The sequence below is a fragment of the Embiotoca jacksoni genome, unplaced genomic scaffold (assembly GCF_022577435.1).
Source record: "Embiotoca jacksoni isolate LCO1_2020_lvr unplaced genomic scaffold, fEmbJac1.0.p SCAF_18, whole genome shotgun sequence".
Classification (NCBI taxonomy): Eukaryota; Metazoa; Chordata; class Actinopteri; family Embiotocidae; genus Embiotoca; species Embiotoca jacksoni.
In genome coordinates this window covers 9956478-9971200 of record NW_027185318.1, presented here as the reverse complement: position 1 = coordinate 9971200, position 14723 = coordinate 9956478, and the positions used below count along the sequence as shown (strand labels likewise).

The following is a 14723-nucleotide window of genomic DNA, read 5'->3' as shown; positions in this document are numbered from 1 at the left end:
TGTCGGTGTGTATATTCCCTGAAATGCGATGCTGTTCCAGGCATGGAGCCATCCAGTCCACAGGAGGCTGGTGGGAGGGTGGAAGGCAAACAAGCTGTTCTGTAGTGCTGAAGGAGACATGTAGTGTTATGCTACACTTGAACATGTTGCTGTCTGTCAACAGAAAAAGCTGACAAAGTTTGAAAAGAGGCTCTGTTTGTTTAAAATCTGGGGGAAAGGAAGGGGAACAGTTTGTGAGTGCGTGTGTGTGTGTGTATGTGTGTGTGTGTGTGTGTGTGTGTGTGTGTGTGTGCGTGCGTAAAATCTGAAAGTTAGTTCCTCTTATCAGAACACAGTTGTGTTCCAGTGTATTGAACCTACACTGCCGTGGAAGGTCTTTCTTTGGTATTTCTGCCAATAGGCATGATGGCTTCCTCACAGGTTGTTGACCTCACTGCTGCAGAATAAGCCCCTGTTCTTTGATTTTGAGGGAGAGACACTCTAATAACAATTAATATTTTAGATTTTAGATTTCCACCATTGTGGAGTCTCTGAGTGAATGGCGGAGAAATGCCATTTATCTGCTTCCATGCCATGAGAAAGAGGATTAATATCACTCTCATGTCTGTTGAATAACTTTGTAGCTGGAGCCCACAGATGGTTGACTGAGCATAAACAGCATAAACAGTGGGAACAGTGCAAAACATCTAGCCTGGCTCTCTACACTGCATGGAAAAGAGGACATCCTCGGCTACATTAATAGAGACATGAAAGTGGTGTTATTTTAAGCATTCAACATTTACTTTTAGAGAGTGACAGTGTCACATACTACAACATATAGTCTAAGCTAATGCTTGCCTCAAAATGGACCTTTAGCCTGACTCCGCCCACAGCCTGAATCTTCACCACGATAATAGTCTGGAAACCCTGTTCATATTCAGGTTTGCTCAGCAATGCTGAAGGGTAGACCAATCAGCGACCAGTGGGAGTGGTTAAGTAGTTCCAACAATGGTGCCAGTGGTAGTTTAAAGGGAGTTTATCTCAGTTGATGTTGGGCAAAGACGAGGTATACCCTGGACAGGTCGCCAGTGTTTCAGCACTCCACAGTTTCAAAATCAACCCGAGGTTTACACCCATTAGGATGCAATGACTGGAAACAATCCTCAATGAAGGCCCGACCTATATATCCAATTTGGCTCTGGTAATACCAGAGTAGGGCCTTTATACAACAAAAGACAAAACAGCTTAAAACACACACAATGATAAAATTCCCATCGATATTTGATCCTGCCACCAGAGAGGGTTCTGCAAATAAGCATTTCTCAAAATGCACAACTATTTCTTTAATAACAAAATCAACCAAAATAGCAAGACAAATCTGCAGCAGCTTGGTTAAGAGTTTAAGAAAAGATTTGAGCTTATCAGGCCAAAACAGACCTGAATGCATTTAGCCATTTTTACCATATCTGGTGAAACGGGTGAATCATCTGGGTCATATTCAAATCAAGATTTTGTTATCCACAATACATCCACCCTTACAACCATGCATAATATCATTGTATATGTATGTATGTATGTATGTATGTATGTATGTATGTATGTGCATATTTATCTCGTGAATAAATGAGCAAGCCACCGTTTGGTATTTGCAATAAATATCTTTCATTGTTGCATGGAAGCAATATCAACAACTCAGCAAAAAAACAGTGCACCCAGGAGAAAAATAACCACACATATGGAAGAAACCTGACAAAAATGAACATAGAAAAAAAGTACGTCGTACAGATTTGTGCCAAAATATACATAACAGAAAAAGGAATATCTAGTTGTTTGCGAGAGAAGCCAATCTCAACAAGTCCAACACACACTGACTGGACACTTGGCCACAGCGAACACAGAGCACAGGAAGAACATGGCACGCCTTCTCCGAGACAAAATAAACAAATAGTAGCTGACTTTAAAAGCAATAGTGGCAATATTTGATTGTGATTCTAGTTTACCTTTTATAGAATTGTATTAAAATAGTCTCTGCATGTTTTCTGTCTTACTTGGAAACCTTCGATTGATGTCTAGACCGACCGTTTCAAAATCCTTCAAAGGAAAGGATTCAAGTTTATAAATGAGCTTCATCACTCTAGAGAGACTACAGTTGGTAAAAATATATTTTTTAGCAGTTTCTCCCAGGCCTCCTTGTGATTCAACATAAAGACAGAAAGTGAAGAATGATAACTCCACCCGGCTCTGCTGTGCACACCTTCCCGAGGAGGGCCTGTGGATGGGAAACAGCTGTAGAAAAATACTTTTCCTTTAGTTTGCTCCTTCTTTAGTGTTGTACTTTTCACTGCTGGACAAACGGATCTGATGTCGTCATCGGAGTCTTGACTAATACTTAGAATTTTGAATGAAATACTAGCAACTAGGATTTTTTTTTTTTTAGAAATGATCATTGCACTGTTGACTAAAGTCACTGTCAGAAAAAGAAAAATCTATCCTCTTGTGATAAAGTAGCTTATTAGCAGACCCTCCCATGAAAAAACTCTTAGCTCTGTTTTATCTTTAAGTGTTCACTTTGAAGAAACTAACGTCTCCTGTATGTGAAAAGTAAACAAACATGGTGGACTTTGGCTTGCAGAGGTTGCGGTTGAGAGGATGGACATATAGGAAGTAGGCTGACTGCAAGTGTTTGAGGGAGGATGTGAGAGGAGTCGCCCCCCACATCAGTGTGTTTGCTACATGTACTACTTCCTATTCAAATGGGACTCCGGTTCCCATACCTGGGTGAGGAGATTACTGCAAAGTGGAAAGATAAGTATTGAATTGAATCCAGTAAATAACGCTCTTAGAATGTATTTTTCATTTAATATGATATTAAGTTGTAAAGTAAAAGAAAGATTTGAGTTTGAATACAAACTGCAGCAATAAGGTGACATTCTGGACCATTGTGTCGTTGAAGCTTATTCGGTTGTTAAACGCCTGTTAAATCTCTCTGGAGCACAGAGGGAGGAAGGTTTCCCAGGAATAAGAACTAAGCCTGCATTTGATTTGGTTTAGTGTTCTATTATGTCTCGTTGCGATCAGTCACCACATGCAAAGTACAACATTTAAAGCCTGGGCCTCGTGCATGACGGCATGCTACACATTCACCAAACGGTCACATTGAGGCGCAGGCGTAGAACACACATCACACACACACACACACACACACATACGTAGTGTACATGCATTCACACACAGTCTCGATGCATATGCACAGAGCAGATAATAAAGTACTGTACAGTCCAGTGTCAGAGGCATGGCATCGCCTGAATTTGCCTTTTTTGTTTTGGCTGAGTTATGAATGCAATGCGGTTGAGAATCTTTTGGCTGAGTCAGGAGGTGAACTGGGTGGGTAAGGTATTTTGGCTGATTGTACAAAATGTAATATATATGTTTGGATATGTGTGAGAAATAATGTGCAAATGTTTTCGGATGTGCTCTGGTTTTTATTTATTTTTTCCAAGCAAATCACCGCACGTTGATATTGGACAATTGGACATAACCTCATATTACGTTAAGTGTGAACAATTTTTTTAAATATCAGTTCCTCCATGTATACGACTTACAATGTGGTTAACATATTGTGGTCATACTTGTGGACTACACTCCCTGCTATGCTGTTACCATTCCACATATGAGGTGGGGGGTTAAACTATGGCTAAAGTTGGCTGAGTTTAGGTAAAGATTATGTTTGCAGTAAAATACACATCCTGTAATTCCCAGTAATAAAATGTAAACTCCCAGGTCACTATAACACTTAGGTTTTGTGAAAAGACATGACCTTGGTGCCACAACCCAAATCTCCACACCTTTATGTTTCACTTTACTCCAGATAGACACAACTTCTCCCTCCGTTGGCGAGCTGCAGAATCATTCAATATGAGTGTAAATCCTTGTGAAACTAAGCTGTTTTTGGAATCAAACATTTCACAGGCCGACACCAAAGGGCCTATTTTTATATTTTCAGTTTTCTCTTCTGAGTGCGGATGGTTGTGAGAGGAGCAGAGGTAGGGTGGGGGTTTTAGCGTGGCATCCTCAGATTTAGTGCATTAGACAAATAAGGCTTCCCTGGAAAGGGACTGATGCAGCAACAGGGGGCGCGAGGAAAAAGGTACAAGGAGTACAATCGGGGAAGATAGCAGCAGCTATTGCAGAAGCACCCCCACCCTCAACATAAGAACATAGCAGTGTGCTATTTGGTGTGCGCCAAAATCCCTTACAATGCCATGAATGCGTGATTTTCACAACTTCTTAGTGCAGCATCAATGTCGGTACCATGTGAAGAGTGGGACTTCAGCACAAGCTACATGCAGAAAAAAATAAAGAAGCCAGGGGCCATAAGGGAGGCCCACTCATACCAGTCTGGGCCCTGTGGTTTCAGTAGGGACCACAGGGAGAGGAGTAAATGCTCCGGCAACAAATCAGAACAGCGACAGCAGACAACCTTAGGTGAAAGAGGAGCTAATGGATCGACAGGCCATGAACAGATTGCTGTTACAAATCCTGACTGAAAACCAATCCCGACACTATCACTTGTGACTTGGAGTGGTAACTCCCTGATGACAGGTCCTGATGGATATCGAGTAGATGGAGGAAGAGGTGGGCTGGAAGAGCAAGAGGAGAGGCGGAAGTAGAGGATATGCAATGTGGAGAAAGAGGGAGGGTGAAGGGGAGGGATTCAATTTCAGTTCACTCAGTAAAAGTAAGTCTGAAAAATAGTTTGCAACTCATTACTTGTCAGTTAGGGACTGCATGAAAAGTACTGGTGTCCGGAGAGTGGTTGAAAAACATGGTTCAACATGAAGTCTACCCTATAATCAGCAAAAAGAAAAAAGAAAACATTTTATATCCCTAATTGTGTTTTCTCCACTGGGAGAAAAGATACAAACTAGGAAGTAAATCTATTTTCCGAATTGAATGAACCGAAAGTTAATTCCTTCCCGGCCCTGGCAGGAATCTCAACGACAGAGAGACAAGCACACAGAAATGACTGAAGAGAAGATATGACATTTATCACAATAAATCCTGCAGGTTGTGAGTTAGGATTCAACCTGTTCTCCTTTTCTTTCTGGTACACAGTCTATTCTCTCCTCTTTTTTTCTTAGGTAAACTGATGAGCATGAGATCCTTTGCACAATGATATGCTTTGTTGCAGGTGAATTGGTTTTGAGCTTCATGCTGGGGCAGAGTGGGAGGAACAAAAATACCTACACATACAGAATAAAACACATTTCATACACACATCAATGGAAAAGGTGGAGTTCGTGTGCATACAGTACATCCTCTCTCTCTCTCACTCACACACTCACACAAACACACAAACACAGGCAAAATTAAAGTAGAAAACAGACATAATCAGAAACTCACATACAGCAGATGAAGGCACTATTGCAAGCAAAGTCCAAGTACTATTTGTGACAGAAAACATCAACACCCTTTTCCAAATCCACTTCTGAGTCCCTTGGGCTAGATGTTAGGTGAAACATAAAGCCGTTTTGTGTTTTTGTGTATGTGTTTTTTAAGTGCATGTGTAGACATTTTTTCTCTCCATTGGAAATACAGTGAGCAGAGAAAGTCAGACCTGGCCTTCGGAAGTCATTTGGACTCAGCATGCTGTCATCTAACTTTCTTGTCTGTGTTGAAACGGGAAGAGAGGTGCTGATTCATCTATCACATTTCATCACCCTCTCCACTCCTGTAATTCTTGGATATAAACAGTTAAAAAAAAAAAGAATTGCTCAACACAATGTCCTACATTTCAAACCCCAGTGATCCACATTTTTATTTTATCTTTTGCTACGTCCGGACTTTTTTTTTTTTATCTGGCCTGTCTGTGTGTGGGATGTGGACTCCAGTGAGTGAATAACAAGTGAATGTGTCAAGACACTCATGACCTTGACGTCCACATTTGTGTAGGAGCGCGGTGAAGTAAGGTGACAGAAAAGCTGTTCCGCTTCCAAGAAACAATCTAGCCCAAGGGTGAGACACACAAACAAATACACACACGCTGGCATGCATGCATGCATGCATGCGCACACACACACACACACACACACACACACACACACACACACACACACACACACACACACACGCAAACATCCATGCACTCACATACTGTTCCCCTCCCTTTCCCCCGGGCAGCAGACAAGGCAGTACATTCAGGGTAACACAGAGTCAGTCCCTTCAGAAATCCATCGGGTCCTCCTCAGCGAGGCCGTGATTGGCGACGGTTTTGGCACCGCTTTTCGAGGGCGTCCCGTCGCTTTCAGGTTTCGCCACGGGGGCCGAGGTCTGCCCTTCCTTCCAGGGCTCAGTGGTGGGAGGGTAGAAGTCATCGTCGAAGCCGCAGAAGCCTTCGTCCACGCCTTGGTCGTAGCGCTGGTAGGTGGAGGCATGCACCTCGTTCTCTCTGGCCGTGATCTCCAGCTTGCTGTTCCACATGCCATAACCGAAGTAGATGAGCACCCCTGAAGAGACATGAAAACTTGTCAATATATTCTAGATTCAGGAAGTTTATTGTATTGAAATTACGACAACAAGAAACCACACCAATAAGAGTAGCACAAAGCTGCTGAGTCAGTTTGTGCAACAATATGTACACACACGGGAAAAAACAAGCAGACACAGCATTTTAGAGCTTGTGGCACAATTTTAGGAGCTGAAATGCAAATTTCTAATCACTAGTAAACTCTCCATCAACTTAAAAACAATTCATCCCACTCTGAGTGAGTCAGCAATCCCACACACAGTAAAATAAATTACAAATGTCCACTAGTATGTGGGTACAAACAAAATCAGATCTGCTGGGCACCAGTCTGCATGATTCTGTCTTTATATGAGCAGTGAAAAAAAAAAAAAAAAAAAAGGAGAAGCAAGACTTCAAATACAAGACAAATACAGATGAACAGGACTGATACAACTGAAGCAGGAAATAAAAGAAATATGAGCCTTTCCTGTTCTTCTACAAAAAAAAAAAAAAAAAACAGCAAGTATACGAGACCCACACCCAAGTTTACTGCCCATTTTCAAGAGAAATGAAATGAATCACTCCATTGTTTGAGATCAATTGAGCTGAGACATTGTTTAATATCAAAACATGGTCAGTTCCCATCTGTCCAGGATGGCAGAAATGGCTTCCTGCCTTCAAAATGACAACAAAGAAAACAAAAACGTAAAATCATTCAGGAAAGTGGTCGCTTACCCACGAAGCACCAGATTGAAAACCGTATCCAGGTGATGGCAGACAGTTTGAGCATGAGGTAGATATTGACCAGCATGGCTGAAGCAGGTACGAAGGGCACACAGGGCGCCATGTAGGGCAGCCGTTTTGGGTTCTCTGGCTGCTGGAGGATGATGATGACCAAAAGGGCAAGGATGAGGATGAAGACGATTAATAGCAGCAAGGCCCACCAACGACCCTCCCCGATACTGCTTGCTCCTGAGGGAAAAGAAAAAAAGAAAAATAATTAATGTATGCTTACGTCATACTGTAAACATGAAAGAGGTTGTGTACTTTTTCTCACCAAAAATTATAAAGGAGCAGAAAGCGAAGATGAAGATGAAGAGCAGCAGCACACACACAGTGACAGTTTTCCCTGTGGCTGGAGTTGGCCTGTCCATCTTTCCCGGGAGGCCCAGTCGGATTCTCAGGGTATAGTAGCGTGGTCCGATCAGTTTCTTCAACCGCCGGGACATCCCGCCCTCTGACTCCTCTGCTTCAATGCCCGTGGTCATATCCACCGTACCGTAGTTGGGGTGGCTGGCGTTGTATGCGGTCTTATCCGGTTTTCCGATCAGCATCTCGTTGTCACCCAGCGAAGGCAGGTTCTTGGCTCCGCAGGTGTTCGTGGGTGGACCGCCGTACTCTTCGCCCTCGCTGGTTGGTGAGCAGACGTCTTTCTCGCACTCGGCCAGGACGCCCTCCTTCATCTTGTTGTTCTGCTCCTCGGAGAGGAAGTTCACGAAGCCGTGGATGTCGCCCTCAGGTTGATAACGCAGCAGGAGCACACAGAGGCTCACCTGGAGAGGAGGAGAGGGAACTGGTTTATATAAAATCAGAAAGACTTGACTGCCCTATCAAAAAAAACAGTTTGTCATGTGCCACAAGAAGAATTATTTCAAACGTTTTGTTCTTTAGCAAACAACATATGCAAGTTTCACAGTTTGCTTTTTCTTAACTTCTAATGTATGAACTGAGCATATGGGGCACTGTGTTGGTTATGACTGGGCATTTGATTGACTGATTAACAAGCTGACTAGAACATCCAGTAATATTTAAATGTAGTTGTGAGCTGCTGGTATTATAGATGCTGCTAAGAGTTGCTGTTTACATACATTTCCAGCTATGTCTTAATTCTGTATAAATCGTGTATTGGAGGGATTAGTTTTCCCGGGAAAAATCAATTTCCATGTGCAATCCTTGAGAGCTCCTTCAAAGAGCCGAACCTTTTTCAACAACTCTGACGGTCCAACCATTTAAAAGAAAAAAATAATCACAATCTTTTACATAGTGTAAGTGCCACTTGAGACAGAAACTAAGCAGGAAAACACAGCGTCACTTGTTTCATAAATAAAAATAGCAGCTGGACAATAGATAGCCCTCCACCAGGTTATAAAACACTGAGAATAAATCTGTCATACTGGGAGATAATATAGTGAGTCACCTGCATCAAGCAGGCACCCCTGTGGTGTACAGTGTATCTATGTTTCCACCTTCATTACACTCACCAGGGTATAGGCGAGCAGGGTTCCTATGGACATCATCTCTATGAGGTCTCTGAGGCTGACAAGGAGGGACAACAGGGCAGCCAGGAAGCCAGACACCACGCAGGCTACAGCGGGGGTCTCTGTGTAGGAAGACACGTTGGCCAGGAACCTGTACACACACAGAAAGATGAGCAGACTGCGACTAAAATGCCTCCCTCATTTACACTGATATGAAAAATAAACAAACACCAAAGTACTGTGTGAACTGACTTAAACAGCAGGCCGTCCCCTGCCATGGCGTAGATGACCCTGGGCAAGGGAAACAGGGAGCCCAGGAGGGACACAGTCAGTCCGGCTATAGAGCCCACTGCCACAATGTACTTTGCGAACATGCAGCCGTGCACGGCGAACATCTCCATCAGCGGGGCGTCTGTGTCAATCTCATTGTACGGTACCATCAGTGTCAGTATCACAGAAACCTGGATGGAACCCACAAACACAGAATTGGTTAATTAAGAAGATTATTCAGTTATAAACTCCATCTTTGGAAAAAAAAAAGTCAGATTTCATCTGGAAATTTAATGAAATAGAGGAACTCTACTGTCAATGTTACCAGGTTAAATAATAATAAAAAAATGTTGTTGCCATTATGTGTAGAAATATAGTATAATAAAAACTGTAGCAGACACCTGTTTTCACAGGAAAACAACAACAAAAAACTCAATGAGAAAAAAGATGACGAAGATCATGTCATGTGGCCAAAAGCTCCAGAAGAGCTACTGAATAAACTTTGTGGTGAGATTTTTCTTATGACTTCATCAGAATAATTTGACAGATGCTATGAACATCCTCGCAGTGCACATAGCATCGCAAGCAAAATGTTCATTCATCATGCTTCTCTTTTATTGTGTGCGTGTGTACGTTTTTTTTATCTGTGCATCTGATGTGTCAAATCATGCAGGGCCATCTGTCACAAATGCTGTGCTGCAAAGAGACGGATTTGCACAAACAGATTACAGAACGAGAGGAATGATAAAAATAAAAAGACTAGCCCCTCACAGAAACGAAGATACAGAGATCAGTATCTCTGCTTAGTAACCCTCTGCCCTTTAACCTTTCATCCAATCTAGGCACAGGCTGCTTGACAGTGCGGCTGAACCAGTCAAGAGCTAATCTAGAGGGAATCCTACAATAAATCCTTGTAAACATATTCGTTTGAGAGAGCAAAGCTGATCCCAAACTGCATCATACATCGCCCATTTCAGCAAGCTGACAGCTAGTTTTCAGTTTGCACATTCATGTGACTCCTCCTTCACGACTGAGGGTTCCCCAAAATCATCTTTCAACATAATTCACTTCCTTTCTGGCCCTACATAAATATTCACTGACCTTCAATTTAAGAGCATAACTGTGAGGGAAATGCTCAGGAAAAACAGTCAGTGGGACCACTGAAGGAAAATGTGTATTTTTACGAATCCTAATTTAGGTGTCGCCAGAAAATAAACGTGTCATGGAATGTGTTTAATGACTGGAGATTGAACTGCAGCAGCTAGATGATCCGCGTGGGAGCAGAGAAGTTATACCAGACAGATAGATCAAAGAAACATGGAGCCTAACAGAGGCTGACAAAATATATTTTGGAGCACAGCAGAGGTGATGTGGAGAAATAGATGCAACTGGGAGACAGAGAGAGACTTCGAGAGAGAGACAGGGATTTACAAAAAAGAAGTAGTGAAGTTTTGAAATTGATGCAATCTTTGCCCGAGGAGATGCTGAAAAATTGCCTATTTCTGATAGGCTGCAGTGACACAGCACCCCTAGCAACAACCATCCAGCACACATTAGGCAAGTTGGAAGGCTGTGTGAGCTGAATACACAAACATCAGAGGTGAGATACACACCCACACAGTTGGTGTGCAGGAGGAGCATCATCACACTCGATCTTTCCATCTTTTTTTAGAAGCTTTCCAACATTTGGGGCGACACTTCTAGCTGGGATTCACAGGTAAGGAGACAAGGACTGAAAGCCATCGCCGAGGGTGTGAAGGCGAAGAATGAGAAATAAACCAGCAGACATAGGTGTTTACATTTTTAGCTGAAAGTAAAGATCGTGTCACAAAATAAAGCGGACAAAGTAAACAAAACATGGACTGAAATCATAGATGAAATGGCACTGCTTTTGCCACTTGTTCTTCAAAATATTGAAATAGCTACGTAGGTGTATGGAATAGAAATCTGTTCTGTGATTATAGCCTACTGTCTTCCCACAGTTGATGTGATCATGTTTATTTGTGAAACAGAAATTGAATTTTCAGACATTGAGTCACACAGCTAATTCATTATCCCACCTCAATACTTGACTGTGCATGCCAAAAAAATTATAATTGACTATGACAAAAATGTCTGGTTCGAACAGTGATAGTTTGAGTGACAAGAATAAGCATTTTTTTTTTAAATTCTATTTTGTTCCCAGCCCACTTCTTGACGCCCACACATTCTTAGAGAGAGATAAATCTATATACAATACGTTTATAGTGTCTGAGGTAACTTACGGAGACGTAGGCAGTGAGGCAGGTGATGAGTGAGGCGGTGATGGCGTAGGGGATGGAGGTGTTGGGACTCTTGGCCTCTTCCCCTGTTGTGGCGATGATGTCAAATCCAATGAAGGCATAGAAGCAGGTGGCTGCACCCTGCATCACCTGCAGCAGGGAGGAGGAGAGAGAAATGATGGCTTATCTAAAGGTCACAAAAATATGGCGTTATAAGATACAAACTGTCTTGTTTACGTTTGTGTGTGTGTGTGTGTGAGAGCGTGTGCGTACCCCTGACCAGCCAAAGGGCAGGAATCTCCCCTCGTCCCAGTTCTCTCCATTGACAAAGAAGAGCCCGGCGATCATCATGAACACCCACACGATGAGGTTGATGACGTTCAGCACGTTGTTGAAGCCCACCGAGTTCTTCACCCCCAAAGCCACGATCACCGTCACCAGCAGTGCAATCAGCAGCGCCAGCATGTCTGGGTATGACTGCTCTCCTTTACCTGGAGAGGAAACACACATGCCCAAACACATGTAGTTGTTTAAGACAGAGATGATTTTTTTTTTTCCAAAAACGTTGAAGTTCAAGTGGACCATTTATTAATTAGTCATCATTTCAACATTAGTGTAGACTTTTGAAAAATTCATTTAAAACAATGGTAGTACTTTCACTGTCACCAGCACAGTGCAAAAGAATTAAGAGTAAACAATACATTGTGGACAAAGGAATAATTTTAGTGTTTGGTATCTTAAGACTGATTATCAGACCACCTACAAACAGAACTCTCTAAATTTCTATAACTCTTAGCAATGGAAACAGATTTATATTTGGCACACCAACAACACTATATTTGTCAGGTAAGCTGTCATACATCATGAAGTATTGTATTGGATTCATAAGAAAGATACACTCCACTCCACCTCGTCACTCAGCACAGCAAAATAGTTTCTCATTAATTACAATTGATTCTAACTGAACGAAGCACATGATCCACAAGAACCCAGCTCATGTATGTTTGGAAACGACCGAAATATTTTTTGAGCTAAATTCCACTTGTTCCCAGGGGCGTTTTCCAGCAGGAAAGGGAAACTCTTAACTTTCCATGAGGATGTGGAGCAGCTGGCCACGCTGCTTGTCATGTGACCACACACACACTGACACGCTGTCAGTGGCCAACAGGAAGTCACTGACGGGGCAGTGTCACCCAGATAGACACGCAGCTGGCACACATGAGCTATAGTATTACACCAGATTAGCAGGGAGCTTCCTCGTGGTTCAGGTTAGCGGGCTGGAAAATTTATGGTTTGTGTTTTTGTGGTTAGAAATTGAAGATGCGACGGTTGCTGCTACTTTGGATAATGGCATGACTTCCAAAAAAAATGCTGTTTGAATGTTTCCTGGAATCAAAATAAAAAAATAAAAAATCTGCTGTGGTTTGGATGATCTCCCAGATGGTCTTGGCTTTTCACCATCAGAATTTTTATTAGGATTTGGTGTGATTGAGATAGAGAAGGGCCAATTTGAAAGACTGATGAAAAACAGATTTTCTGTGGTAGAGATAACACTGTGCTTCTCTAAGTCATGACGCTAAGGGACTAACGATATTCAGTACAAAAATACTGAATATCAGCAAAGACAGGGTTTATTAAATTCCCTTTTTTGGGTCAACAGATTTGCATAACTGTGGTTCAACCCAGGATAATGTGTGTTTAAACCACTACAGCAGGAAGTATTTGCCTTCTACAACTAAAGCTTCAAGAGTTGAACTGATGTGATGTTCTTTCGGGGAGTAAGGAGGAAAAAGGGAAAGAAATTTATCAGAGGATCTCGACATGAAACCTTGCTTGACAGTTTTATGACTGCAGCTGATAAGGTGTGGATTTTAAAAACCCTACCGGTGCCCCGCTGCTTTCCTCCCTATTGCCAGCTTGTCTTTCACTGTCTCTATCTAGCAAAGGCGGAAGATGCCAAAAAATACACTTAAAAAACTGTGCATGCAATAACATTATATCTCTAGCAAAAACAAACATTTTGAAATAGCAAAAGCTATTTCCAGGAAGTGTTTTTCTATTGTGTAACATGTGCCACACTGCAGCAACTGTATCACTGAACTCTAGTGATGCAACGCACTTATTTTCAGTAATCACTCTCGATTATCTTCACAACCGTTTGTCCACTCTGCTTCAAACTCGGTGGGTGTGTTGTCGGGGACCCGAGGTTGTACAGTTAAAAGTTGTGCATGAAAAATCTAACTTGAGTCAAAATACAAACGGTAAGCATCAGAGCAGCAAAGTGTAGTTAAAATAAAGGGACTGGTTTGGTATGACATCAACAGATAATGACTACTGAAACATCAGTGTGTAAGTACATCTGTTTGACAAAATAGCAAAGATCATTTCAGGTGTATACCAGTTGTGAGATCATTTGTGGCAGTTACTGCCCTGCAACCACTTTGTGTCACCTTTTGTGTATTTTATATGAAAAATACATTCAGAGAAGCCACTGCGTTCCTTTTCTTTTGTTCCATAGAGTTGCTTTTGTTTTTGCATTTTAGAACCATTTATTAGATTATCTTTTACTCTGCTCTTGTAGAGAGGTTTTCCATGAGTCAGTCTCTTCCACTTCTATTTAAAATGAAGTCTAAAACAAGTGATATGTGATTGTTCCTCAAAAAACAATGACTAATTCTTTTTTCTTTTTTTTTTTTTTACTTATTTAGAAATGCAAAAACAATGTAACTTGATTCAATTGAACTGTATTAAACAAACGCACAATATATTTACAAGTATGTGGGTAAAGGAGTCAGGTGGAGAGGGGGAGGGAGGGCAAAGGAGTCGGGTGGAGGGGGAGAGGGAGGGGAGGTAATGGGTGGAGGTAAACGGTGAAGGGAGGAGGGGTTAAGGTAGGACAGTGGATGGGGATGGAGGTTGGGGGTTTCAGGGGGAAGGATGCTCTGCTGGAGCTGACCCGCAGAGCAGAAACCAGTAACGTCTCCTGTTCTTCTTCTTCGTCTCTTTTTTCTCAGTATCCTTCTGCACCTCCCCAATGTCTTTGCTCCCGTCATTTTCAATCTGTTCTTTCTCTTCCGTTCTTTGCTTGCCATTTTCCTCTTCCGCTGTCTTTCTCTTCTCCAGCTCTTTCATGTTCAAAGCAAGCTGCAGAGAAAAAGAAAGAATACGTTATATCCTGTTAAACTGTGAGGAGGTCTGAAACAAGCCGTTACGATCCAAACAGCCATCGCTGTGAAGTAAAATAACCAGTGTACCTGAAGATGGTTATTCTTGGAGTGAAGGAGTTTGATCTCCTCGTCTGCCTCGCTTGTCATCTTCCTGCACTCTTCCTCTTTTTCAGAGTTTTTCACAGAGCAGGTCCTTCTCCTTCTCCAATTCTTGTAGGGTGCTCCTCCATCCTTCATCTCTGCGAGCCAACTCCTCGCTGAGGTTTGCTTCTTTAGCATCAGA

The 14723-nt window shown here is 42.2% G+C and overlaps 1 protein-coding gene and 1 long non-coding RNA gene across 5 annotated transcripts in view; both read right to left on the bottom strand.

Moving 5' to 3' along the window:
- Positions 1-1617: 1617 nt before the first annotated feature.
- slc7a14a (solute carrier family 7 member 14a) overlaps positions 1618-14723 on the bottom strand; it is a 58250-nt gene continuing 45144 nt past the window's right edge. For all 4 annotated transcript variants that reach the window (XM_069152689.1, XM_069152688.1, XM_069152687.1 and 1 more), the window contains exons 4-10: positions 11547-11764; positions 11277-11423; positions 8995-9203; positions 8746-8893; positions 7542-8037; positions 7220-7456; positions 1618-6485 (exon numbers count right to left, since the gene is read on the bottom strand). In XM_069152689.1, coding sequence (XP_069008790.1) covers positions 6202-6485; positions 7220-7456; positions 7542-8037; positions 8746-8893; positions 8995-9203; positions 11277-11423; positions 11547-11764 — 1739 coding nt within the window. In that variant the 3' untranslated portion in view covers positions 1618-6201. The remainder of the gene's footprint in view (positions 6486-7219; positions 7457-7541; positions 8038-8745; positions 8894-8994; positions 9204-11276; positions 11424-11546; positions 11765-14723) is intronic.
- Positions 11778-14723, bottom strand: part of LOC138200181 (uncharacterized) — a 4884-nt gene continuing 1938 nt past the window's right edge. Inside the window, exons 2-3 of the long non-coding RNA XR_011178387.1 lie at positions 14528-14723; positions 11778-14417 (exon numbers count right to left, since the gene is read on the bottom strand). The exon at positions 14528-14723 is cut by the window's right edge and continues 518 nt beyond it. This is a non-coding gene — a long non-coding RNA (uncharacterized lncRNA). The remainder of the gene's footprint in view (positions 14418-14527) is intronic.